The following is a 21,997-nucleotide window of genomic DNA, read 5'->3' on the forward strand; positions in this document are numbered from 1 at the left end:
TTACTTTATAGGGAAAAAATCACACGAAATGACTTTGCGGACGGCGGATCGCGGAGCTGGGCTGGCTTTGCCAATTGCATCTGGACGTTGAGGCATCGGTCACATTGATTCTGGCGTCTGTAATCGAGGTTCTAGTCAATAAAGACTATCAAGACAAATCGCATGGGGGTTTTTTTTTTTGCCTCGGCTAGGTCCTACGTCTCCTAAGTGCTTGAATCCGGGGAGGGGGAGATCCGAATGCGTCGTGATCTACGAACCGTTAGTTACAACGCACCAGGATATATGCCCAGTACATGCGAAGTCATCTACACAATGACAACGAAGGATGCGGGGAGCCGATCAATTGTATTGAGAACCCGAGGCTCCTCCAGCCACATAGGTATCATCAGCTCGCTGTTCCACGCCAGAGTTGCGATTGGCTTGGTCGGCCCCTATTTTATTTACGTTATTGGAGCTGCCAACGGGGGCCCGGTATTCGTTCACAAGACAGAGGGAGCCGTTTCAGCGGCCACTGCTCGTTGATACTACAGATAGCTCCCCCCCCCCCCGGGTAGCTCACGCTTTTACCGCACCTTACGGCTACGGATTTAGCCTCAGATCTGCCGCTCCGCCCAGCTCTGGATCATGCCCTCGAGCGTCGCGTCGTAGTGCTTCAGCGTGACTGTTCCCGTCGCCTCGTCGAGGTACGTGTTGGCCTGGACGAACACCTTCCGCGGCTGCTTGTTCCGCAGGACCTCGTCCCTCACCTTCTTGCCCCAGAACTCCGGGTCCACGTGCGTCATGTCGCCGTAGAACTTTACGCCGGCCTCGACGTCAGCGGTGGCCTTGTAGATGTGCAGCTTCTGGAGGTAGTCGCCCACCGCTTTCCGGCCCGCCGTCAGGATCTTCGAGCGGTCTAGGCTTATCTTCAGGTCGGTCAAGTCGTCGCCGTTGTATTCCAGTTTGCAGAAGTCGTCCCCAGCAGCTAGGAAGCACTGGAGGATGGAGAACCGGGCTTGCGAGTGAGGCTGGCCCCATTTTTGGCTCTTGGGATCCCACATTTCTAGCGACGTGAGACCGGCCCGGGCCATAGAGAGATAGGAGGCGTAGAGCACATCTCCCGCTTCACCATCTATGTTAACTGAGCCGTCGCCGAATCCGAAGATTTGCAAGACGGGGAATTCGCAGCTCAGATACATCGCGACGAGCTCCGCTCGACACTCCTCGTAAGAACCTGCCCAGCTGCCGAAAACGGACCCCCAGGTTTGGCCAGGCTTATACCATGTGGCAACGGGCTTTTCGGTCAAGGGAGAGATGGGGGGGTTTTCCCTATCGAAATTGAACACTCCCGGGGACGTCTCTTGTAATAGCTTGCCACAGCCATGACCCGTAAGCTCGTGGAGCCCAACTTGCACTTCGAAAGAGCCGTCACGGTAGCGTTGATATATACCCAGATCCTTGTCGGCGATAAACGGAATCTTCTCGTCGGGTGCCTTCGCGCTCAGCACATTGCCGAGGGATACGTTCTTGAAACCCTCGGTCTGTCTGATGTCGTCGTAATTAGGGATATTGATCCCAGCTGGTATACCCGAGCCAGAAAATGTTAGGACCTCGAGAGACGTGAAATCCGGGGACAAGAATTTGTCCTTCTCGAAGTCCTTACTCCACGGCAGAAGCGGTATCAGAGAGGGCGCAGCGTCCACAAGGGCCCCGAAGGCTCGCGTACGCTCCAGATTGACCATAGAAGCAAAACCTTCCCATTCGCCACGGATGCCAGCGGGGTCGCGGTACGTTTCGATGAAGCCGATGTTAGACTCGACCATCGGGCCCTTGTCTCGAATCCAGAATCTCTGAGAATCTTTGAAGGCCAGCAGCGAACCGCTCTGGAAAGATTTGGCGTAGGCATCGTGCATCTTCTTCTGGTTCTCGTTAGCGGAATTCTCTGCCGCGCCTCTGATGCTGGCCGCAATGAGGGCCATCTCCTTGGAGTAATCGCCATATACAAGGGTGATGGTCTTCCCCGCCAACGTGCCATCCTCGATTTTGAACTCGGTCTCGTTCCCAATGTCGCCGCCTTCGCCGGGAAGCGTCCGATCTGCCGACGCGATCCAAATTTCGAACGAGCCATCCTTGGTCCTGGCTAGACGAGTGTTCTCGGGGAGCAGTCCCTTCTTCTCCATCCACGCCGAGACAGCGTCGATCTCGGCTTTGGTGATGTCCGGCGATCCCGGATAGTAAGTAGTCATATGGCCCTGCTCTGGATAGCCGAGATGCATGAGAGCAGGCTTATCCGTGGAAAAGATAGCGCCGGTAGTGGCGTCGTAGAATTTCTGGGCGTCTGGGGACGTCGCTGCGAGCGCAGCAAAGGCGGACTCGGGGCAGCGCGGGATGAACTTAGCGTCACCAAAGCTCTTGTAATTGCCGTTGTTCCCCAGGAACTGCGCGGCATACTGCAGAAAGTGATCCAAGTCCTGGTCCGAAATGGCGGCCTTGGCCTGCAGCGCCTTCCAGTCGCCACCGCTGCTCTTGTGAAGTGCCAGTATGAAATCGAGCTGCGTCTAGGTAAGCATCGGGGCGCGAAGCGAGACAACAGCGGACTGACTATAGGCTCCGATTCGGGCGAGATCTGCCTAGCCACGATCCTACTGCCTCCGAACGACGCTCTAGGGGAAGGCTGTTAGTCTTGGCACGCGGATCGTGCTTCGGTGCGGGATCCCCGGGGGAGCGGCAGGTACCTGCTAATGAAGTGGGCGTATCGCTTCTGGCGGTCGGTCAAAGCATCGAAATGCTTCTCGATCTCGAGCCTCACGACACTGGGGGGCGCGTCAGCCAGATACTGCTTGAGCTCTTGGGCATCCATGGTGGAGACGAAGGATCGGGCGGGGATTCGGCGAGGCAGAGCTGGCGCGAGCACCAGGTTGGGCGAATTGCGAGGGGCGGGAAGTAGGGGAAGAGGTCTAGGAAGAGGCAGCAAGGTCGATGTCCTGAGTATCGAAGAGACACGTCGAGACAGCGGATGGCGCGGGATCATGGGAAGGCGAGGAGGCGACTATGTGTCCTCTTGACAGCTTCGCGAGTCGACCTCAGAAGGGCGCCCCAATTACCGTCTCCCCGGATGCAGCGCCTCCTCAATCTGCTGGGATGTCTAGCGTTTCCGTCGCGGAGCTGCCGATTTGTCTCCTTACATAAGTGATTGCCTCGTGTGTGGTGAAGAGAGGGTTTTGCAGGTGGCAGGCCCGGTTGTCTTCATGGACCCGCGCGCCTTCATTGGACGAGCGCCCGGCTATGGGGTCCGAGTCGGCTCCGGTCTGCAAGGCGCCCCCGCACCTCTCTTTGCTGGTAGCCATGCGCCACAATCTGTCTCGACGTTCTGGGCTGGGCGTCATAAACCTGGGGCTAAAACGCACGATGCCCTAGCCACAGCAACGCCTGTCCGAGACGTTGCCTAGGCACTTGGGAGGCGGCCGTGTGGGGATCATATTTGGTTATGTAGATGTGTATTTGTATTTGTCACCCACAACATGGACGTTCCGGCCGGCGTGACTGCGTGCGATGCATTATATGTATGTAGGGCCTTCGCCTCAGGGTCGAATGGAAGAGCGCCCTTACCGAGCGAGACGCCTGTTTACGTGTATAAGCATGCGCATATACTCATACATACCTCTGCCTAACACCCATACTACGGTAGCAGTACGGAGCGACTCGCCGACCCAGGGTCTGTCGATCGGATCAGCGAGATATTGCACGAGAATCCCGGCAACGCAGACCCAGATATCGGTCGCTATTTATAGGTATATACAGATGTGGGCAGGTGGCTCTGAGACATGTCCTACACGTATATGTATAGTAGGGACCTACCTTTGAGAACAAAGAGAAAAACGGAAGAACCGCGAAAAGGGGCGAGACTAACTAGGTAATGATGTAGCTGCGAACTGCCCCCCCCCGAATCCGGCCATTATCGGCGCATTTGATGCTTTGACCCCCTGGAGGAGCGCGAGTCTCGTCCCACTGCGCTCAGACAGTAGGTACGTCATATCGCCATACGTGGGAAACGGCGGACAACCGAGAAGAGCTCGACAGGTCCCCGAACTTCTAAATATACCTGCCTCTCAATGGCAAACACGCGAATTAATATTCGGTAGAGGCGCCTCGGCAGAAACACAGAGTGGTCTCGGTTCCCATCGAGGGATTTGTGCAATAGGACCGGGCGCGTTGCCTATGGCACCCGCATTGGGTGCCTTGCTGGCGTTCCTATCACCCATCACGTGTGCCACCGGCGATAGCCATAATACGAACGAGGCTCGGAAGACCGAACCGAACAGCTCGGCTCGTGCCTTGGATTGATGTTACCTACCTCCTACATGATCGGAGGCCTACGTACCTGTAAGGCAGCGCGCCTGTGCAAGTACCCGACCGACCCAAAGTACGCAGCATCTACATCGGGAAACGCACGCAAAAGCACACGCCCGGTCGTGTAGCTGCGGAGTACCGCGGTACGTTGGCGGGTACGTGTCCCGTCGGTGCGTGTAGTGTAAGGCGCAGTAACACATTGTAGCGAGTTGTAGCACAGCGTTAGCCCGAACCAGAAACGACGGGAGGCTGGAGAAGTGCCCAGCTGCTCGATCCGCAGGCAGCGCAAAAGCTTGGCCGTGCTGCGTTGGTAAAGGGCCCTCTCCTCGATGGACAAACCGGGCCTCATGACCTTGCCTGCATAATTGCGCCTCGGATTGGTCCTGGTTCCGTACCATTCACCACCTGGCTGGCTGGCTTGCTGGCCCGCCTCTCCTCCTCCCACCGTTGCTATTCCCAGAAACAGCCCCAAGAGGCAAAGGTCCCTCCCCGTCCCGGACTCTATGCCCGTTCTGGCTTACTGCTATCTCCGCGACCAGAGCACGGTAAAGGGTGGTACGAGTTTGGCGGCGGCGGGACAGCAACCTCGACCTCCTGCTACGTGCCCGTCGAGAGGCAGAGTAGGATTGGTGAAGTCAGGCGGTCGACATGGCTCCGGCATGTCTGGTCTGTCACCTGCAGGCTGCAGAAAGCTATTCAAGAAAGGTGCAGGTTCCGGCCTTGGCATTCCCAGTCGTTTTCACCTTGGTAACCGACGCGAGAACCCGACGACAGCGGTGTATGGTATCGTGTGATTGGCAAGAAGCCTCCCTGAGCGGTGAGGGCCAAGCCAGCCCCTACCGTCCTCTCCGTCTTCCCCGGGCCCCACCAACACCGACACCATCGTCATCGCAATCGGGTTTTCTTCTGTTTTCCTTCTCTTTGTCGCCGTCACGGTGTATTTCCCCCTCTCCCTTGTCTGCCTGTCGACGCCTGCAGCCAAGCCTCGACGGGGGAGGAATCGCTGGTTGTCGACATAGCGACCCAGGAGCTTAGCCCGCGTGTTGCCAGATTGCCAATGCCGGTGCAAGAGACAGGTAGGATAAGCTACCTACCTACCTAAGGTGTGAGAAGGCCGTCGCGGTATGTGCATCAGACAGGTATGCACGAGTAATACAACGTGCTTACCGTATGCATGTAGGGAGCATATACACGCACGTAGAATCCCCAATCTGTATGTACGCATAGCCCAGCTTCGTCCAGAAGCGACAATATGACAAGTCCATGCGTGTAGGACTGACCGGTCACCAGGCCGTCTACGGCAGATCCACCGTGTGCATCGGCCTGAAGTGACACCAAGGGACGAAGGGGCAGTAGTTGGCCCTGAGGCCGACACCTACAACCCTCCGGACGGCTGGGCAATATATTGCGAAAGGAGATGATCCTCACCGTTGCCCGTTCGCTTCTTCTTGGACGGAAGCCATTGGTTGCTATATAGAATGGTGTCAACCATCCGGTCTAATGCGGTGGCACTCGAAGTCCTGGCCGATATACGCCTGAATGGGGGTTGAGAATCGAATCCCGACGGAGCCGTCGTCACCGGGGCCAGTCTGTCACTAACTTCAACGACGATGGAGAGTCCTTCCCGAGAAGCACACCACCCGCCGGGGTCGGTAGCCTCGCAGGGTGACATTTGAGGCATTTGAGGTTGCCGTCATCACGGCCCAGGATCGCCGCGGTCCACACCGCAGCCGGTCGCGATACTCTCTCGACATCCCCATATCTGCTACAGAGCCAGCGAAACCACCACAGAAGCGCATACTCGCCCGCCTTGTGGGTGCCATGTAGGGAGATGTGCGCGTGCATGTACGTACATGTGTACGTATATGTGATGTGTAGGCAGGTATCTGTGCCAAGTACATCATCAGGAGAGAGAGGAGGGAGGGCGAGATCAACTTGTGACCCACACCCTGCGTTCCCCCGTCCCGACCACGTTTTCCTCCACAAATTTCCATTTCCGAGCTAGGATGAATGGGTGGGTCGCTGGGTTAGCTCAGGCTTCGATGCTTCTTCGCTCGACCGAAATTCCCATCAGCCTAATGTGCATCGGTGACCGGTACGTACCTCGCACCCCCACGCTACGCACTCGAGGGCTTTTCCACCGAGATCCTGGGTATTCTCGATCGATTTCTCGGTTTCTCGGTACAAGGCTTGCAGCCGGCGACGTCAACGACGCCGGCGACTCGCATGCGTACAGTAATACACAGGTATGCACGGAGGTTCCCAACGTATACGTGCCGTTGAGGGCTTACACGAAACCGGGCTCGGCGCATGATAGAAAAGCAAAGAAATAGGACGGGCCGAAACAATGATGAATGACAGGAGATCGTGAGGAGGTAGATGGGGGGTGTGAACAGAAAAGGCACGGAGGAGAGAGAGAGGGAGAGAGAAAAGACGCCTAGGGAAAAAAAGGGGGACATCTTAGTGGTGGAACGCGGGGGTCAATATACCGTCAGTCACGCAGCCCGGGTCCTTTCCCTAAACCCCGCTGACAAAAAAAAAACAAGGTACTTGGATACCCTCATACCAGGAGGCGCCACGCTAGAGGAATGAAGCCCCGTCCGCACCTACGGTACCTCTTGAGAGAGCGCATAACATTAGGAGGTAGGTACTTAACCAACATCATAGACCGGTCCTCCAATTCTACCTCCAACAGGCCCGTGTATGAGTGTAACTATAAGTTTCCCACGGGCCAGAGGCCATGAAAATGGACGCCTCCCCCGGGCAGGGACATGGCAGGTTCGTCAGGTGTGCCATCCGTGGTTGTAGGTAGGTACCTACGTGTACACTAGAGGCAGGTAGGTACCTGGAGGTACCTACCTCTAGGTACCTAGGTAGGTAGATACCGACTTCAACGTATTCCGCTAAGGCGCCCTAGGCTGCTCGATACCCCGTGCATGCACCTGCCTCCTTCCCGTGGCCGTCAACCATAGGAGGGGCCTCCCTACCTAGGTTAGGACGGCAGGTACCTAGACAGGCGGGAGGTGGGAAGGTGCTGGCTGTAAGTGGGATACAGTAACGCCTGCTGTAGAGGAGGCAGGTACTTGAGGGAGGTACACACCTACCTCCTTGGCTCCTACCCGTCCATCCCACCACACCACAGGGCATTGTTCCGTCTATTCGGCGATTGGCCGGGTCCATTCCCATCCCCTGCCAACCTCCCAGTTCAGCCTATTCTTGAACACCCATTCTCGACGATGGCAACTCGACGGGCCCGCAATCTTATACTCTTGTTTTCGTCAGCTCCCCGGATCCAACTTGAACTTGCCTGCACCGCTGTTGGCAGCGCTACCGTGCCGTTGGCTTCCCATCGTCGGTTTTCCGCTCCTAGTTACGCTCTGCCCGCCCGGTCCCCCGTCTCTCCCTTCGTCGTCCTCCTCCTCGCCAGCATCCCAGTAGCATTTCTCTCCTCTAGATTGTCGTGCCTCTCGCCTCGGCCCTGCTTGTCTATCAGCCCTAGCCATCCTGCTCCTCCGCACCTTGGGTTGGGTTGGGTTGCCTCGAAGCCGTCGCATGAGACAACAAAGAAAGCATCGAGATGTACACGACGCAAATTGCGCCCATGGACAATTCGTGACGTCGGCCTGGGACGGCACGCGAGGCTGCTCGGTTTAGTAGATGTCGCCGCCCGCCGCTTCTATTTTATTGTAGTGTATCTATTGATTTGTTCTGTGCCCTTCAGTCTCTCGCGACTCTCTCGCCTACGCCAACTCGGCCCTATTCATCGGCTCTCGCGCTGACGATGGGCTCCCCCCACTCTAGTCTCGCAGGATGTGGGCGTACTCCTGTTGCTTTTATTACTACTCTTATTATTATCATTTCCTTGTCTTTCATTTGGCCTTTTTCCGATGGAGAAATACGAAATACTTACGAGTGACCTTCAGTCGACAAGGCCCAAGTAGGTACTCTTGGCCTTTGCCCGCACCCCTCCTCCCTGACGTCGAGCGAGTCTGGAGTCCCAGGGAAGACCGGGACGCGGCCGTCCTGATTGGACCGTTCCCGCTAGGAATTGCCTTCTTCGATGTTCTCTCGAGCTTCTTTTAGCGTCTGGCCCAGGCATCCTGGACCCGTCTCGAGGAGGGAGAAGGGGGAGGGGGGGTTTGGTGGGTGGTCTCAGGTACTATTAGAGGTTCTCGTTCTCGTTGGGTTGCCCTTTTCTCCTCCTTCTTTTTTTTTCTTTTTCTTTTCCTTTGCATAGGTACTTCGTCATCCATCCGGACCTCCCAGATGTGAGGGCCGGAGCGTGCTACGAAAAGGTGCTGACGCCCACTTATAAAGTCAACGCTGCGCCGGCTGCCCCTGGGCGGGATCCATGACCATCTGCCCCAGCGGCTTGGTCTACCACATGACTCCGTTTTAAGAACCCCGGATCTCCTCGATTCGAAATCCCAGTACTTCACCCTCCCCAAAAAGAATCCCGTTGGGGAGTTTCGTCGCCCGCTAGTATCATATAATTCAACGTCCGTGCAGGCTCGGCTCTGTATTCACCGGCATCCTGATCTCGACCTGCACTAAAGAAGCGAATAGACTACTTCCGCCCAATCGGCGGCTTCCATCTCCGAATTACCTTTACTTAACATTCCCTTGTCCTTGTGGCAAAAGTAGAGGGAAAGGAATATCTACTTCACAAATGTTATCTTACGACAGCCCCGTTCCAGTCAACGGAACGCATCCGTCCCCAGCTAGCACGGCCGCCGCAATCAATGCCGTGGCCGCCGATTCGAACCCAGCCGGTACGAGTATTATGCCAGGAGCGTCAAGTAATACTATCCCAAGAGCCAATGGCCAGTCCGTGCCCAGGCACCATCATATTTGGCTAGTGACGGGCCCAGCTGGCTGCGGCAAGACAACTGTCGCTAAGCACCTGGCAACAGCTCTCAATCTGCCTTATATCGAGGGCGACGAGGTACGACTGAGGTCTCCGTTTTTCGTTCTTTTTTTATCTCGCCCCGGAGGCCGTAAGATCGCTTACTGACAACGCTTCAGTACCACCCAAAGGCAAATATTGAAAAGATGGGCAATGGAATACCGTTGACGGATGCTGATCGATGGGACTGGCTCACGGCCCTACGCGAGGAATCTCTCCGACGATTCGCATTTGGTGCCCAAGGAGTCGTGCTTACATGCTCGGCTCTCAAGCGCAAATATCGGGATGTCATAAGGGTGGCTCCTTACTATCTGCACGACGTCATTTGCCATTTCATCTATCTTCATGCTCCAGAAGCGGTTCTCCTCGAGCGCGTTGGGTTGAGACAGGGCCACTATATGGGGCCCGACATGGTTCATAGCCAGTTCTCCATTCTGGAGCCACCAACCGAGGAGGAGACGGACGTGATCAGCATCGATGTGAGCGGATCAGCGGAAAGTGTTTTGAGAGATGCTCTTGAAAGAGTCCTTGCGAAGATCGACGAAGCTCCATGAAGCTAGTTTCGCATGCTGTGGTTGTAACATGGCATGATCCGGCGAGGGCCGACATAATACGAATCGAAAGCAAAGGACAGGAGAGCGAAAAGGCGAGGGCACCCTCGGCTTCAGGATTAACGTCGTGCTTTTTTTTTTTTCACCCACGCGATTGCTTAGGAGTAATGGTTCCGTTATTCACTTTGGCGCAATAAGAGAGAGGCATTGGGACGATCGAATCGCCTTTCGAGTATAAGCAGCGTAAGCTACCACGCAGAGGTTTCAGACATTTACGTTATTGGGTGATAGAGCAATTAGACAGTTCATCGAGGCCTGTAAGCTGTAAGGGGGGGCAGGAGGATCTGCAAGTAAGGTCGAGCTATACCCGGGGTTGAAGATCGAGACGGGCAACCTCAGTCAAGCGGTGTTGAACATCCTATCAAATTCCAGCGCCAAGAGGCCTCCCTGAAGGGTAGTGGTCTAGGGGCCATCAACAAAGCTGCCATCACCGTCACGCCTCCTCGCATTCTCCAGCGAGGACCCAAATGATCGGCACGTTTTTATACGGTGTTGCGCTACTCTTTTTAGAAGTCCCCGTCCTTCTCTACGCCACATATCTGAGTAGTAGGGAGGGAAGGGGATTCTCACAACGCTTGGCCTGGGCCGCCCCGACCTATCCCTACGCATGTACGTGCATACCTATACGTAGTCCCGGTCCAGGTCTGGGGCACCTCTTCCTGGTAGAGGCACGCAGCCTAGGCTGTTCCCCGTCCGGGTCCCACTGCGGGACGACGTACAGCATGTATGTACGCAAGCCAGGTAGGTAAGGTGGACCGAGCAGGCGAGATGGATTACCCATCTTTCTCACACTCTGCAGCACCCGAGACCCGCCGGACCCAGCAGCGGCGGCGACGACAGAGACGGCAGGGAGACGGCGGGAGCCGCAGCAGATATGACTCGAAGAGGGAGGAAGATTCCACAATGTCGCCGACGGGCTGGGATAGAGGGGAACACGACACACATCTGAAGTAGGTAGACAGAGCGCACCCTGGACTCTCACCTACCTACCGTGCCACCTCTGTACTACCACCATTACCACCACCACTACCCAGGGTAACCCCGTCTGGTTCCATGCTACTTGCGTATTACCTCGAGTACGCATGGGTTAGGTGCGTCGTCCATCACCTCCACATGCGTGCCCTGCTGGTGGTAAGCGAGGAAATACTTGCCTATCTACCTGGAGGTCGGTTGAGGGAGCCCATGCTACGTGGGAAAGAAAGGATAGGGCGGGACGGGACGGGCGGCCAGGGAGGGGAGGGAGGGAGGGAAAGGGGGTGACAGTAATCAAGGTCTCGGCCAGGATGGGTAACATAGGTCAGCCCGTCGGCCTTTCTCCCTTTCTCCCTCTCCTCTCTTCGTCTCTATGCATACCTACCTGCCTACCTACCTTACCTATCCTCCAGACTTACCTACGTACATACATACAACGGCGATGCATTTCAGGCATGAAGGAAAAGAAAAATCACGGATGGGCCAGGTCGTCCGATCGGGTCAGGGAAGCTGCCCATGTATATGGGTTTTCTGCTTACCCGTAGGTGGGATTTTACCACATCCAGCCTTATGCATCACCTACCACACGTCGTTGGGAGGTACGTGGCTGTTTCTGGTTTCTTCCTCGCATGATTCATCGCTCACGCACCCACGGACGGTAGGGGAGGGGACGGGGGACGGGGATTGTTTCTCACTCTCGTCCTCATTCTCCTCCCTCCCTCCTCCATTTCCACGAGTCCTGAATCTCAAGAGACCAGACCAGACCAGACCAGGCCCGGCCAGGCCAAGGGAGGGTTTTTTTCCCCCTTCTCTTTCCTTTCGTCTTTTCCTCCTCCTCCCGTCTCCCCCCCCCCCCCCTCCCCCCCCAGTCCTCCCGCTCCCTCCTTTGTTCCTCCCCGAGGCACCCGCCCCCTCTCCCTCCACCGCAGGACGCACATACGTCGAGGGTCCTAGCATCACATAACATGCCACGACATGGTGTGGCGTGGGCTAGGGGCATGACGACGTTGTGTGTAGGGTAGGATAGTAGGGGCATGGGACGGCGCGAGGTGGCGTGTACACGAGCCTGTATGCGTCATTCCCTTGCCGCACCCGATGTGTGTAAGTAAATGCCGAGTTTAGCCAAAGCCCGCCACTTTCTGGATGCATGAGTAAATATGACGACGACTGCGTGCTCTTACTTTACCGGGAACGGTGCGACGATCAGAGGCCAAAAGGGACGAGGCTGTCGACAGGGGGCCGTTTGGGGAGGGGAACCCCCAGGAACTGATAGGTATCTTCTTCGAGCGCAGCTATCGGGATTATGGTATTCTATTCTATGCCACCAAAAAAGGTTGCCCATGGGGTCTTGAGGGTATGTTACAATGGCACTGTAGGCGACAGATCATTGTGTCCAAATCATATCATCCGCCGAATCCTCCGCGCGCCTTCAGCAGAGCCGGGTTACGTAGGTGGCTCTCCCACTCGGACTCGCCGCCGGGCCTCCTCGACTGAGAGCATGTGACGAGCATCTTGGGCACCAAAGGGGCTATCGCAGGTGGTGCACGACCAACACGTCTGGCTCCTCTACGATTTTCCGGACGACGTCTGCGGCACGCGCCATGGTAGCGCCGTCTACGACTCGGTGATCTGCGCTCCAGCTGAAGTTGCACATGTACTTCTTGACGACCTTGTCCTGCCCGTCGAAGGCGGGAACCGCCCGCACACGACCGATACCCAGGATCGCCACCTCCTTCTCGACGATGACTGGCGACAGGTAGGTCCCGCCAATGTTACCTATGTTGGACACGGTGATCGTCCCGCCGGCCAAATCCTGAGGCGACAGCTTCCCGGCCGCGGCCTGCGACTGCAGACGTACCAGCTCTACCGCGATCTCTCCCAGCTTCTTCGCTCCCACGTTCTTGATCACGGGCACGAGCAACCCCGAGGGCGTGTCCATAGCGACGCCGATATTGTGTTGGCTACGATGGACGAGCGTCGGCTTCGAGGTATTGACGTCTACATCGACACGTGCGTTCAGTATGGGATACTGATACAGCGCTAGGGATACAGCTTTAATGACAAAAGGTAGGAAGGTCAACTTGGATACATCTCCTTCCTTGGCCGATCGCGAAAAAATCTTGTTGAGCCGCCGCCGCAGCTCGAGGAGTGCAGAGAAGTCGACTTCGTCGGCGTAAAGGAAATGTGGTATGCTAAGGGATCGGGTCATAGCCTTGAACATTTGGTGTTGGGTATTCGTCAGTCGGACGGTGGTCTCGACCTGCCTTTCCGTGTCTGCTGGTAGTTTGGCGGACAGGGGGTCCGCCACCGGCTGGTCGACAGGCGGGCTGGGTGCATCTCTGCTTTGGACAAATCTGTAGATATCTTCCTTCAGGACTCTGCCACCCTTCCCCGTCCCGTCGATCTGCGTTATGTCCACTTTTAATTCCTTGGAGAGATGTCGGACTGCTGGGGTAGCCAAGGACGCGTACTTGCTCTTCGGCTGCGGTTGGGGTATCGGCTCTTCGTTCTCGGAAGATGCGGCAGGTTCCGTGATAGGGTCTCGCTATTGTATACGTTAACTCGTTGATTCCGTTTGAGGGTTACGTGGTGCCGTCTACCGTCAGCTCGGGGAGCGTCAGAGCCTCGAAATCCTTGTCACTGGCGCCCCCTTGTATGTCGATATCTACAAATGGCCGGCCTACTTTGGCCATCTCGCCGGCCTCATAATACAGCTTCTTGACAACGCCGGAAAACCGACTCGTAATCTCCACCGAGGCCTTGTCGCTCTGGACCTCGCACAGCCGCGAGAACTCCTCGACTCGGGCATTGGGCTCAACGAACCATTGTATGACCTCGCACTCTACAATGCCTACATCGCGTGTTAGTCGGACACCCAACGCACACAACGCAACGGGCACACCAAACGTGGGGCGATCGATGCTCACCTTCTCCTATGTCAGCAAGTAGGACGGGCTTCACCACTTGCAGGGTTCCGGTGGCATGGAAAGCCCGGCGATATAGGGGAGCCCGGGGCTGGGCGATGCGTGCTAGACCTTGGGGCTGCGATGACCGCCGGACCACACGGGCGGTTCGCTGGAGAAACATTGGCACCTATGTTCGGACGAAGTAGGCGGCGGATCAGCGGGCGTCGAGGTCAGAATATATAGGTACCTAGGTATGCACCTTCACACACCGGATAGATTCGTCAATTGCTACCTAGGCAGAGAGAAGAGGAGAGGACAGAAGCAGGAATACCTCAGCTCGCGGGAGAAGAGGAGCTGGGACTTTAGGGGGCGGATCTGGTTGAACTCGACTGCCTAGGTCAACCGCGCTGACGACTTGAGGATGTTCCCCCACATTAGGCCGCTGGTACCCGGAATCTGGGGAAGCCGGCGATGGCCGTCGAGAGGAGGGAGCGTTGTCTTAGGCACCTACCTATCTAGGTAGGTACAATAGGTACATTGGTGCTTGTATTAGGTACCTAAGGTACCTCTCACCTTCCCCTCATGCCCCACTACAGTCGGGGATCCAATCCGGCGGGTTTGCCGATGTCATGACGGGCAGGTACATGGTAGATACCCAAGGTACCTACCTCTCTCTCTATACACCTAAGTACCGTGAGTGCCAGACGCTGCGTCCGCTATACCCATGTGTACGTCTAGGTACCAGTAAGGTACCAACCTCAGGTACGTGACATGGGCTAGCCAGGTTCCATCGACGCCGCGTTCCTGCAGCTGCCGGAAGCCATCGCAGCGTCGTGACTTTTTTTTTCCCCCTCGTCTCTGCGACGTCAGAACCTGCGACGCAAAAAGGTCACGGCAGCGCAGCCGCACCCGCCCAAAACTATTCGGCACATAGCATTCTAGCTATCTGCGACAGACGATGGTTCTTCTGGTTATTTATTAGCTTGCCGCGTCCTCTCCCTCTCGAACCATGTCGTTTGCGTGTCGGCCTAGATTCTCCTGTCTGCGGTGCCAGTCGAGGGCTTTTAGTTCATCCTACCGCCTCCAAGCCGAGCAGCGCCCGTCGCCGGCGGCGCAAGCGGCGGCGAAGACCGCCGCCACAAGCCCGCCGCCGCCGGGGAAGAGCCCGACCACGCCGCCCCCCAAGACGATACCCCCCTCCCCGCTGGCGGATGTGCCGAGGGCGGACGGAGAGCGGGTCGAGTCCTTCACGCCCAAGCCGCTGCTTCGTCCGATAGGCATGCCGAACCCCCCGCGGCCGGGTGAGAACACGGGAGTCGATCTCCGGACGCTCAAGCAGCGTCGCGACGACTTCGTCAACTACGAGAAGCACCTCGAGAAGCGCGAGGAACTGTATGATGCACCCACGCCCCCCCGGTCGGGCTTGCGTCCCCGATGCTCCGCGGAGCTAGTTACGAGCAGGCAGAGGCTAACGGATGCGCGGGCGCCCAACAGGAAGAAGAAGCTGCTGCGCCCGTACTTCCGCGACTGGGGCAACCTGAGCTTCCACAAGGGCAAGACGTTCATCGCGCCGCCGCGGCCGTTCAAGCGGGAGCTGTCGCTCTTCTTCCCGAACCTGCGGGGGGCGACGCCGCTCGCGGGCGACCGGGGCCCGCGCGACACGACGCCGGCGCTGCGGGGGCGGGTGTCGGTGGTCAGCGTGTTCAGCGGCGCGTGGGCGGAGCGGCAGGCGGGCAGCTTCGCGGCGGCGGAGAGCAACCCGGAGCTGGAGCGGGCGCTGGAGCGCGGCGGCGGCCGCGCCCGCCGCGCCTGGGTCAACGTCGAGGAGAACGCGCTCAAGCGCGCGCTCGTCCGCCTCTTCGCCGGCGCCGCCCGCCGCCGCGTCGGCGAGCCCGACCGCGACCGCTACTTCCTCGTCGCCCGCGGCGTCACCGACGACATCCGCGAGCGCCTCGGCCTCCTCAACCGCAGCGTCGGCTACGTCTACCTCCTCGACGCCGACTGCAGGATCCGCTGGGCCGGCAGCGGCCCCAGCGAGGACCACGAGCGCCGCGGCCTCGCCAACGCCGTCCTCCACCTGCTCGAAGAGGAGGAGAGCCTGAAGAAGGCGTCGGGATGAAGGCGCCGCGATGTCGCCGCCACGCACATGTATCATCACTATTTTATGACTCGAGGTGGAAGACGATACCCGCATTTCTGTGAAAGAAGCTGCCGATAGTCCGAGTACGTAGATCGGGTGCACACCCTGAGATGAGGAATGTCGCCCGGAGCCTGTCTAGTATCGCCGAATTGAGGCGATTCAATTGTGCTTGCACAAGAGCTGGCGACCCTACATTAAGCCGTGTTTCAAAATAGACAAGAGATCATCGTCATCTTTAGGAATAGATGTTTTTTTTTCGATTCGTCCCCATGGCGAAAGGGAGCATATCGTCCAATCGGGGTGTAGTGATTATTTGAGCCCTCCCCCCCCCCCCCCCCCGGCTCTTCCACTCATATTGTACAATATACGATTAGGTCGCTGCCCCCCCTCCCTTTCGAAAATCCCACCGGAACGCCTCGCAGGCCTTAATGATGCGACGTAGAGAAGCCGAGATATATCCTCACCACCATGTGCCATAACGCCCAGGTTGCCAGGTAAAAGGAAAAGAGAGAGAGAGAGACGAAAAGTGGCGACAAAGGAAACAAATCGACGTTCCGCCGCCGCTCACAGGAAGAACCAAAAGACGACGAAGCAGAACGCGATGAAGCCCCCCATGATGAAGCCGTCCCGCCGCTTGCGCGTCGAGATCTTGCCGATGAGGCTGTTGAGGCCGGGGACCTGGCTGGCGGCCAGGGTGATGCGCCGGTTGATGTTGGCGAGGGTCTCGCGCTGGACGGCGAAGCTCTCGTTGGTGGCGTAGGCCTGGCTGAGGACGCTGTCGACCATGTTGTGGCTGTTGTCGATGCGGCCGCGCTCCTCGAGCATGTAGTCGGCCTCGGCGGCCTCGGGGTTGTTGGCGCGGTACGTCTGGATGTCGTCGCGGACGTTGGACAGCAGGTTCGCGCGGTCGCGCGCCTCCCGCAGCCCGGACCGCAGCCGCGCGAGGTCGCGCCGGTGCTCCGCCAGCTTCTCCCGCAGCAGCGCCAGGTTGTTCTGCTTCAGCGCCGACGACGTCAGGCTCGCCTCCGAGTCCAGCAGCCGCCCCAGCTGGCTGACCACGCTGTCCCGCTGCAGGCCGCGGTTAGCCCAGAGAATCGCCGTAAAACGGCCGGTGGTGAGGACGGGCAAGATCTAACCTTGTCTAGTACTTCCTCGAGCTTGGCCTCCGTTTCTTGCTCCTCCTTAGTGGGCTTTGCCGGGATGTTCGAAACGGTGGAGAATTGCGAGTACGTGTGGAATAGCGTTTCCGTCTGCCGCCCATGGAGATCAGTACGCCTGCTCTTCCCCCGTCCTTTACGCATAATGGGATGCCCATAGTACCTGAGACTCTAGGCTTCGAGCCTGCTGCCGCAACTGAGCCCAACCTTGGTTTCCCGTCGACGCCGCCATGCTCGAATTTAGAGGCTGAAGTGCAAGCGTAAAGTCGGAGTGCGGCAGCCACTGATCACGCCTAGGGGGGGGGCGGTTCGCGATGGGAGGTTGCGCGTCGACTCTCGTCTAATAGGGACGTCCCATGTAAGTGGTTCGTAACGTCGAGAGGCTCGCGAAATCCGGAGTCGTCACGGGTATCACCCCATTCAACAGAAAAAAGCGATGGTGGGTGGCCGAATGGCGGGCGTCTTGATCGGGAGAAGTATCGATTGCGTTGTGGGAATGCGAGACTGCTGGTCGGTCGAGTCGGCACGATGTGACGATGATGGTTGCAAGTTGGTTAGTATGGAAATACGAGAAAGAAGTCCAGGGTAATTGTCTTTGGAAGGAATCGGTACGCAGGTACTTCAACGTTCTCTTCAAACTGGAGGGTTACGTGAGACGAGGGCCCCTCTTGACGCAGATACCTTAGGTACATAAGTACTTAAGTACCCCGACTACCTTAAGGTATGTATTACATAAGCTAAACGATCGATCAATCACATGACCGCATATTTCCGCCCACAACCCTACAGCGAGGAAATCAATTCTTTTTAGCAGCCTGTCGAAAACGGCCCGCGGAAATTTCACGACAACCTCAAGCAAGCACCCTTACCGGAGACCCTTCCTCGCCCGCCCTACTTACTCGTCGCCGCCACCCAACACCCATTTCACGATGGTATGTTTTTCTCCGACCGACTGAATTGGCCGTCTGCGGCCGCAGACTCTCGCGGGCGAACCGACAGCGCTAATTTCGTTCCGGGTGTGTTGTGTGGTGTAGTCGACTTCCAAGGTCAAGACCGGGCAGCTCTGGAACAAGAACAAGGATGACCTGCTGAAGACGCTGGGCGAGCTCAAGACCGAACTCGGCCAGCTTCGCATCCAGAAGATCATCTCCTCCAGCGGCAAGCTCAACAAGATGTACGTCGGACCGCCGCTCCCTCCATCGCGACGCCCCCTCTTCGCCCTACCCGAGTCCCTCCCGCTTCTATGTTCTGCTTTTCGCGCGCGGGTGGGTAGTTGCTATCGTGGATACGCGCGGAGAATTTCGCGATGGGCGATTTTTTTTCCTTTCGAAGCAGAAGCGCGAAGAGACGGGAAAGAAAGCAAGAAGAAGAAGAAGAACCCCCCCAAAAAACTGACGCATATATAACCCCCTAGCCACGACCTCCGCAAGTCTATCGCCCGCGTCCTTACCGTCATCAACCTCAAGCAGCGGTCGCAGCTGCGTCTATTTTACAAGAACAAGAAGTACCTGCCGCTGGACCTCCGACCGAAGCAGACCCGCGCCATCCGCCGCCGCCTGTCGCCCGGCGAGAAGTCGAAAACGCTCGACAAGACGCGCAAGCGGGCCACGCATTTCCCGCAGCGGAAGTACGCCGTCAAGGTACGCCGAGAGCCGGCTCCTCGATCCACCCCGAAATTTCCCCTTCCGCTCCCTCCCCTTGCACCCCTCCCCGCGAACGGAGTGCCCGGTTCTTGGCTAACTATCGGGGCTCCTCCCCACACGCGCGCAGGCTGAATAGAGGGTGTTTTTGGTTTCCGGCTATGGTAACGTAACGAGGGGGGCAAGGGAAAGCGTAGACGCTTCGGCACGGCCTGCCCTTCCCCCCCCCACAACAAACAAACTAAAAGGAGGAATATCCTGATATTTGCATGGCATCACACGGCTTTCTCGGTTCATAGGTGTTTACGAGGTTACACTTTTGCAGTCAATGTCGCTGCCGAATGCAAACAAAGACTTTGCCTTCGGGCGTTGAACAAATCCCCCAAGCTCCGCCTTCCTATACTGCGCACGTGATATGTCGTCGGAGTATACGAAGAGCGTTGCTCGCATCTTGCCCCGGCACGGCTTTGAGGACGAGGACCGATCGGAATTGACCAGATGCGAGCCACGCAGTTCCTAATGAATGCGTAAGTAACGTAGCGTGTAAATGGGTAACATATGCCTATATACTACTAGAATTGGTATCTAGACTAGATTGGGACCGACAGGTTGGCTAGCGCGTATTGGCTTAAACGTTAGGTATATACAGGTATTTTTTTCGGTGGTGGCTACACCTAGGTGTAAATCGGTATCTGCAGCACTTCTGCGTCGTTGGCTCGTAAAGCTCTCGGGTCGTGTATCCGCCATTCCCTTGTGCACTTATCTCGCTCCCTTTTTTTTCTCTTTCCATACGATCACGCATCTATACTAGGATCGTTCTAGCGTGGTTCGACGCCCCTCGCCCCTCGGCCACTCCCCCCCGGAACTCCTTCGACCTCCTCCTCGGGTAGGTACTAAGTCCGCTAGCCTCAGCTCCCGATTCGCCGCCCGTCTTAAATATTTCAAAAGGCGGACCAAGCATAGGATTGAAGACCGGGAAAAAAAAAACACAAGAGGCGAGGCAATGTGGTATTGGTTGTCCAGATATATATATCGAGACGCGGGCCTCTATCTCACTCCTCGTCCACGTCGTCCAGCAAGACGGACGCTCCGGGCGTCCCCAGGGAATCAGGCGATACAGCGCTCGGCCCCTGTGTCTTCCGGGCCTTCTGCTTTTTCCTGTGTCTTTCGTGCCTCACTTGGTGCCTTCGTAACTGGTCGATGCGGATAAACTGGGCAGTACAGCCCGGCTCGTCACACTTGAATTTGAAATCGGGGTTGTGAGTCTTGCGGTGTTTCGACAGGTTGGACGACTCGCAAAAGCATTTGCCGCATATCTCGCATTTGAGCGGCTTCTCGCCCGTATGCGTGCGCTTGTGCATCGCTACCCCGGGTTAGTCCTCCGTCTTCGTAGTACGCGTTCGACGGTCCTATACGTACTCAGAGCACTCTTCTGCTTAAACGATTTGTCGCAACCCTCCACGTCGCACTGGTACGGTTTTTCCCCCGTGTGGGTCCTGACGTGCTGGTCGAGGGCCTGCTGCGCCGAGAAGCCCTCGCTGCATATGTCGCATTTATGTGGTTTGTCTTCGGTCGCTGTTAGCAGCATACCCTAGCGAGACATCATTTGATCTAACTCACAGGCAGTATGGGTCGCGATGTGACGCCGAAGCTTGTTCCGGGAAGCGAATGCTTGATCGTGACGTCGCGGGCAGCCCTTCCACAGGCAGAGGTATTTGGTCTTGCTCGAGAGGAGGGCTATGTGCTGGCCGCAGAGGTGTTCTTGGAGAGAGGAACTGTCGCTGCAGACGTGCCCACAGACCCCCTCCGTCCCCGACGCGGCATCGCCGGTAATCCACTGGCACACATGCTTGCCCGCCTTGGTCAGCGTCTCTGAGAAGGTGCCTAGATGATTCGACGTCGAGACGGTCTCGTGAGCGCGCGACAGGCTCGAATGAGCCCGTCCGGGTGGGGGGAGCATCTGAGTCGTATCCGCCGAGGGGCCAAGCGTGTCAACGAGCTGGCACCCAAGTTGCGGAAAACCGTGCTGCTGTTGCGGGATGGTGGGAGCGTCCGGCGCGCTCAGGTCTCGTAACGTGATGGCAACGTCATGCTCCGTGTTGGTATGGTTGCAAGGCTGGTTGTGCAGCATCGAGCTTATGTCCGGCTGCATGTCGCTGTGCCAGTTGTGGTCCATGGGCCAGAGGTGACCGAGAGGCTGCGAAACCTGGTCGAAGCAATCCAAGTCGTCGCAGGGCGTGCCATCCCCGGAGCACGACTCGTCTTGGCAGACCTGGGTGGAGCAGCAGTCGCTCGAGCACGAGAATTTGCTGCAGTTGACCGACACACAATCGTCAGGAACGGCGCGCCGCAAAGGGCCGCCCAGGTCGGCAACATTGAAGTGGTTCCCTATGTGGGATTCGCTGCTAGAGGCGTGGTGGCTCGGCCGGAGGTCGTTGTTTAAGCCGTACCGGTTGAGGTTCACGTCCGAGAAGAGGTCCGGGTACGAAGGGGGGAACTGCGGCCCCATCTCGGGGTTTGATGGTTGGAAGGCATTGCTTTCTACGAGGTGATGGGGATAGGCCAACGAGGACTGGGGATACCGTGCTCTCAGGGGCAACAGCGGCGCGTAGGCGCTCCGGTGCACTCCCTGGGGGCTGTAGGTCACTAGGCATTTGTCGATGCAGGAATCGTCATGGGAGGTGTGGTAGAGTTGCAGATACGAGGGCTCTATCGTATCCGAGAAGGGCGGAGGGTAGGGGAAGTGGTTCTCGAAGTCGTGAGCCTCGGCGGGCGACGAGACGAGAGAGGGCAGGCCGGGGTTGGAGTCATTCGGATCGACGGACTCGTCCATCCCGGGGTAAACGGGCATCGTGATCCCGCCTCAACATGACCTGGAGCGAGGGAGTCCCGGACAGGATTGGTCGAGGCTGATCCGCGATCGAGACCGGAGAGGAAACTCGAGCTGTCGGCAGCGAATAAATACCGGCCAGCGAACGGGGCAAGAGGGGTCGGAGGGGGGGGGGAATAGTCGAGCGACAGCCAGGCGAAAGGCTGGGATTTTTGAGGCTCCGGCTAAGGCTTCGTCTGGTTTGTGGGAAAAGGGGGGGCTGTGTGTGATATAGGAAGGGGGTGTGTGGTGTGGGCAGAGAGGGCGGGAATCCAGAGGTGCGGTTGAGAACCTTGATGGTCGGCCGTCGCAGTTGATGTACAGTACTTTGCTGCAGCAGCAAGCCTAGCTTTGCAACCAGAGACAGCAACGACCGACTGAGGCAGCTCGGCCGTTGCCTGCCCCGTCTCCCACCTATAATAACAGCGGGCAGGTAGGCAACTTGCTGTTTCCTCCGGCTCTCCCTC

General features: G+C 57.5%; 10 protein-coding genes across 10 annotated transcripts; 6 read left to right on the forward strand and 4 right to left on the reverse strand.

The window, feature by feature from the left end:
• Nucleotides 1–558: 558 nt before the first annotated feature.
• Nucleotides 559–2,839, reverse strand: GGS23DRAFT_615472 (putative dipeptidylpeptidase III; the record flags this gene model as incomplete). Its single annotated transcript, XM_051520717.1, has 3 exons — nucleotides 559–2,531; nucleotides 2,582–2,642; nucleotides 2,715–2,839. 3 exons carry the CDS (start codon nucleotides 2,837–2,839, stop codon nucleotides 594–596), a joined length of 2,124 nt encoding a protein of 707 aa, XP_051375549.1. The 3' UTR covers nucleotides 559–593.
• Nucleotides 2,840–7,466: 4,627 nt separating this feature from the next.
• Nucleotides 7,467–8,480, forward strand: GGS23DRAFT_291799 (uncharacterized protein). The gene is made up of 3 exons (XM_051512647.1): nucleotides 7,467–8,015; nucleotides 8,131–8,141; nucleotides 8,253–8,480. Exons 1-3 carry the CDS (start codon nucleotides 7,566–7,568, stop codon nucleotides 8,410–8,412), a joined length of 621 nt encoding a protein of 206 aa, XP_051375550.1. The 5' UTR covers nucleotides 7,467–7,565; the 3' UTR covers nucleotides 8,413–8,480.
• Nucleotide 8,481: 1 nt separating this feature from the next.
• Nucleotides 8,482–10,051, forward strand: GGS23DRAFT_291914 (carbohydrate kinase). The gene is made up of 2 exons (XM_051512648.1): nucleotides 8,482–9,274; nucleotides 9,355–10,051. Exons 1-2 carry the CDS (start codon nucleotides 8,999–9,001, stop codon nucleotides 9,787–9,789), a joined length of 711 nt encoding a protein of 236 aa, XP_051375551.1. The 5' UTR covers nucleotides 8,482–8,998; the 3' UTR covers nucleotides 9,790–10,051.
• Nucleotides 10,052–10,867, forward strand: GGS23DRAFT_291932 (uncharacterized protein). The gene is made up of 2 exons (XM_051512649.1): nucleotides 10,052–10,587; nucleotides 10,646–10,867. Exons 1-2 carry the CDS (start codon nucleotides 10,314–10,316, stop codon nucleotides 10,798–10,800), a joined length of 429 nt encoding a protein of 142 aa, XP_051375552.1. The 5' UTR covers nucleotides 10,052–10,313; the 3' UTR covers nucleotides 10,801–10,867.
• A 237-nt stretch (nucleotides 10,868–11,104) lies between these two features.
• GGS23DRAFT_552377 (uncharacterized protein) lies at nucleotides 11,105–11,662 on the forward strand. Its single transcript, XM_051515397.1, has one exon. The coding sequence runs from the start codon at nucleotides 11,130–11,132 to the stop codon at nucleotides 11,361–11,363; it is 234 nt and encodes a 77-aa protein (XP_051375553.1). The 5' UTR covers nucleotides 11,105–11,129; the 3' UTR covers nucleotides 11,364–11,662.
• A 26-nt stretch (nucleotides 11,663–11,688) lies between these two features.
• On the reverse strand, nucleotides 11,689–14,212 carry GGS23DRAFT_552378 (2-oxoacid dehydrogenases acyltransferase-domain-containing protein). The gene is made up of 4 exons (XM_051515398.1): nucleotides 13,984–14,212; nucleotides 13,746–13,911; nucleotides 13,419–13,669; nucleotides 11,689–13,363 (listed from the first exon to the last, which is right to left on the reverse strand). Exons 2-4 carry the CDS (start codon nucleotides 13,903–13,905, stop codon nucleotides 12,347–12,349), a joined length of 1,428 nt encoding a protein of 475 aa, XP_051375554.1. The 5' UTR covers nucleotides 13,906–13,911; nucleotides 13,984–14,212; the 3' UTR covers nucleotides 11,689–12,346.
• Nucleotides 14,213–14,564: 352 nt separating this feature from the next.
• On the forward strand, nucleotides 14,565–16,188 carry GGS23DRAFT_552384 (ATP10 protein-domain-containing protein). The gene is made up of 2 exons (XM_051515399.1): nucleotides 14,565–15,116; nucleotides 15,219–16,188. Exons 1-2 carry the CDS (start codon nucleotides 14,734–14,736, stop codon nucleotides 15,841–15,843), a joined length of 1,008 nt encoding a protein of 335 aa, XP_051375555.1. The 5' UTR covers nucleotides 14,565–14,733; the 3' UTR covers nucleotides 15,844–16,188.
• Nucleotides 16,189–16,200: 12 nt separating this feature from the next.
• GGS23DRAFT_552385 (V-snare-domain-containing protein) lies at nucleotides 16,201–17,654 on the reverse strand. The gene is made up of 3 exons (XM_051515400.1): nucleotides 17,185–17,654; nucleotides 17,001–17,114; nucleotides 16,201–16,932 (listed from the first exon to the last, which is right to left on the reverse strand). Exons 1-3 carry the CDS (start codon nucleotides 17,251–17,253, stop codon nucleotides 16,429–16,431), a joined length of 687 nt encoding a protein of 228 aa, XP_051375556.1. The 5' UTR covers nucleotides 17,254–17,654; the 3' UTR covers nucleotides 16,201–16,428.
• A 124-nt stretch (nucleotides 17,655–17,778) lies between these two features.
• GGS23DRAFT_552390 (60S ribosomal protein L35) lies at nucleotides 17,779–19,039 on the forward strand. Its single transcript, XM_051515401.1, has 4 exons — nucleotides 17,779–17,953; nucleotides 18,056–18,195; nucleotides 18,436–18,661; nucleotides 18,792–19,039. Exons 1-4 carry the CDS (start codon nucleotides 17,951–17,953, stop codon nucleotides 18,798–18,800), a joined length of 378 nt encoding a protein of 125 aa, XP_051375557.1. The 5' UTR covers nucleotides 17,779–17,950; the 3' UTR covers nucleotides 18,801–19,039.
• Nucleotides 19,040–19,588: 549 nt separating this feature from the next.
• On the reverse strand, nucleotides 19,589–21,785 carry GGS23DRAFT_292146 (uncharacterized protein). Its single transcript, XM_051512651.1, has 3 exons — nucleotides 20,282–21,785; nucleotides 20,081–20,227; nucleotides 19,589–20,024 (listed from the first exon to the last, which is right to left on the reverse strand). Exons 1-3 carry the CDS (start codon nucleotides 21,510–21,512, stop codon nucleotides 19,714–19,716), a joined length of 1,689 nt encoding a protein of 562 aa, XP_051375558.1. The 5' UTR covers nucleotides 21,513–21,785; the 3' UTR covers nucleotides 19,589–19,713.
• Between the last annotated feature and the right edge of the window lie 212 nt (nucleotides 21,786–21,997).

This window comes from Durotheca rogersii, assembly GCF_024521655.1.
Source record: "Durotheca rogersii strain YMJ 92031201 chromosome Unknown GGS23scaffold_3, whole genome shotgun sequence".
Classification (NCBI taxonomy): domain Eukaryota; kingdom Fungi; phylum Ascomycota; class Sordariomycetes; order Xylariales; family Xylariaceae; genus Durotheca; species Durotheca rogersii.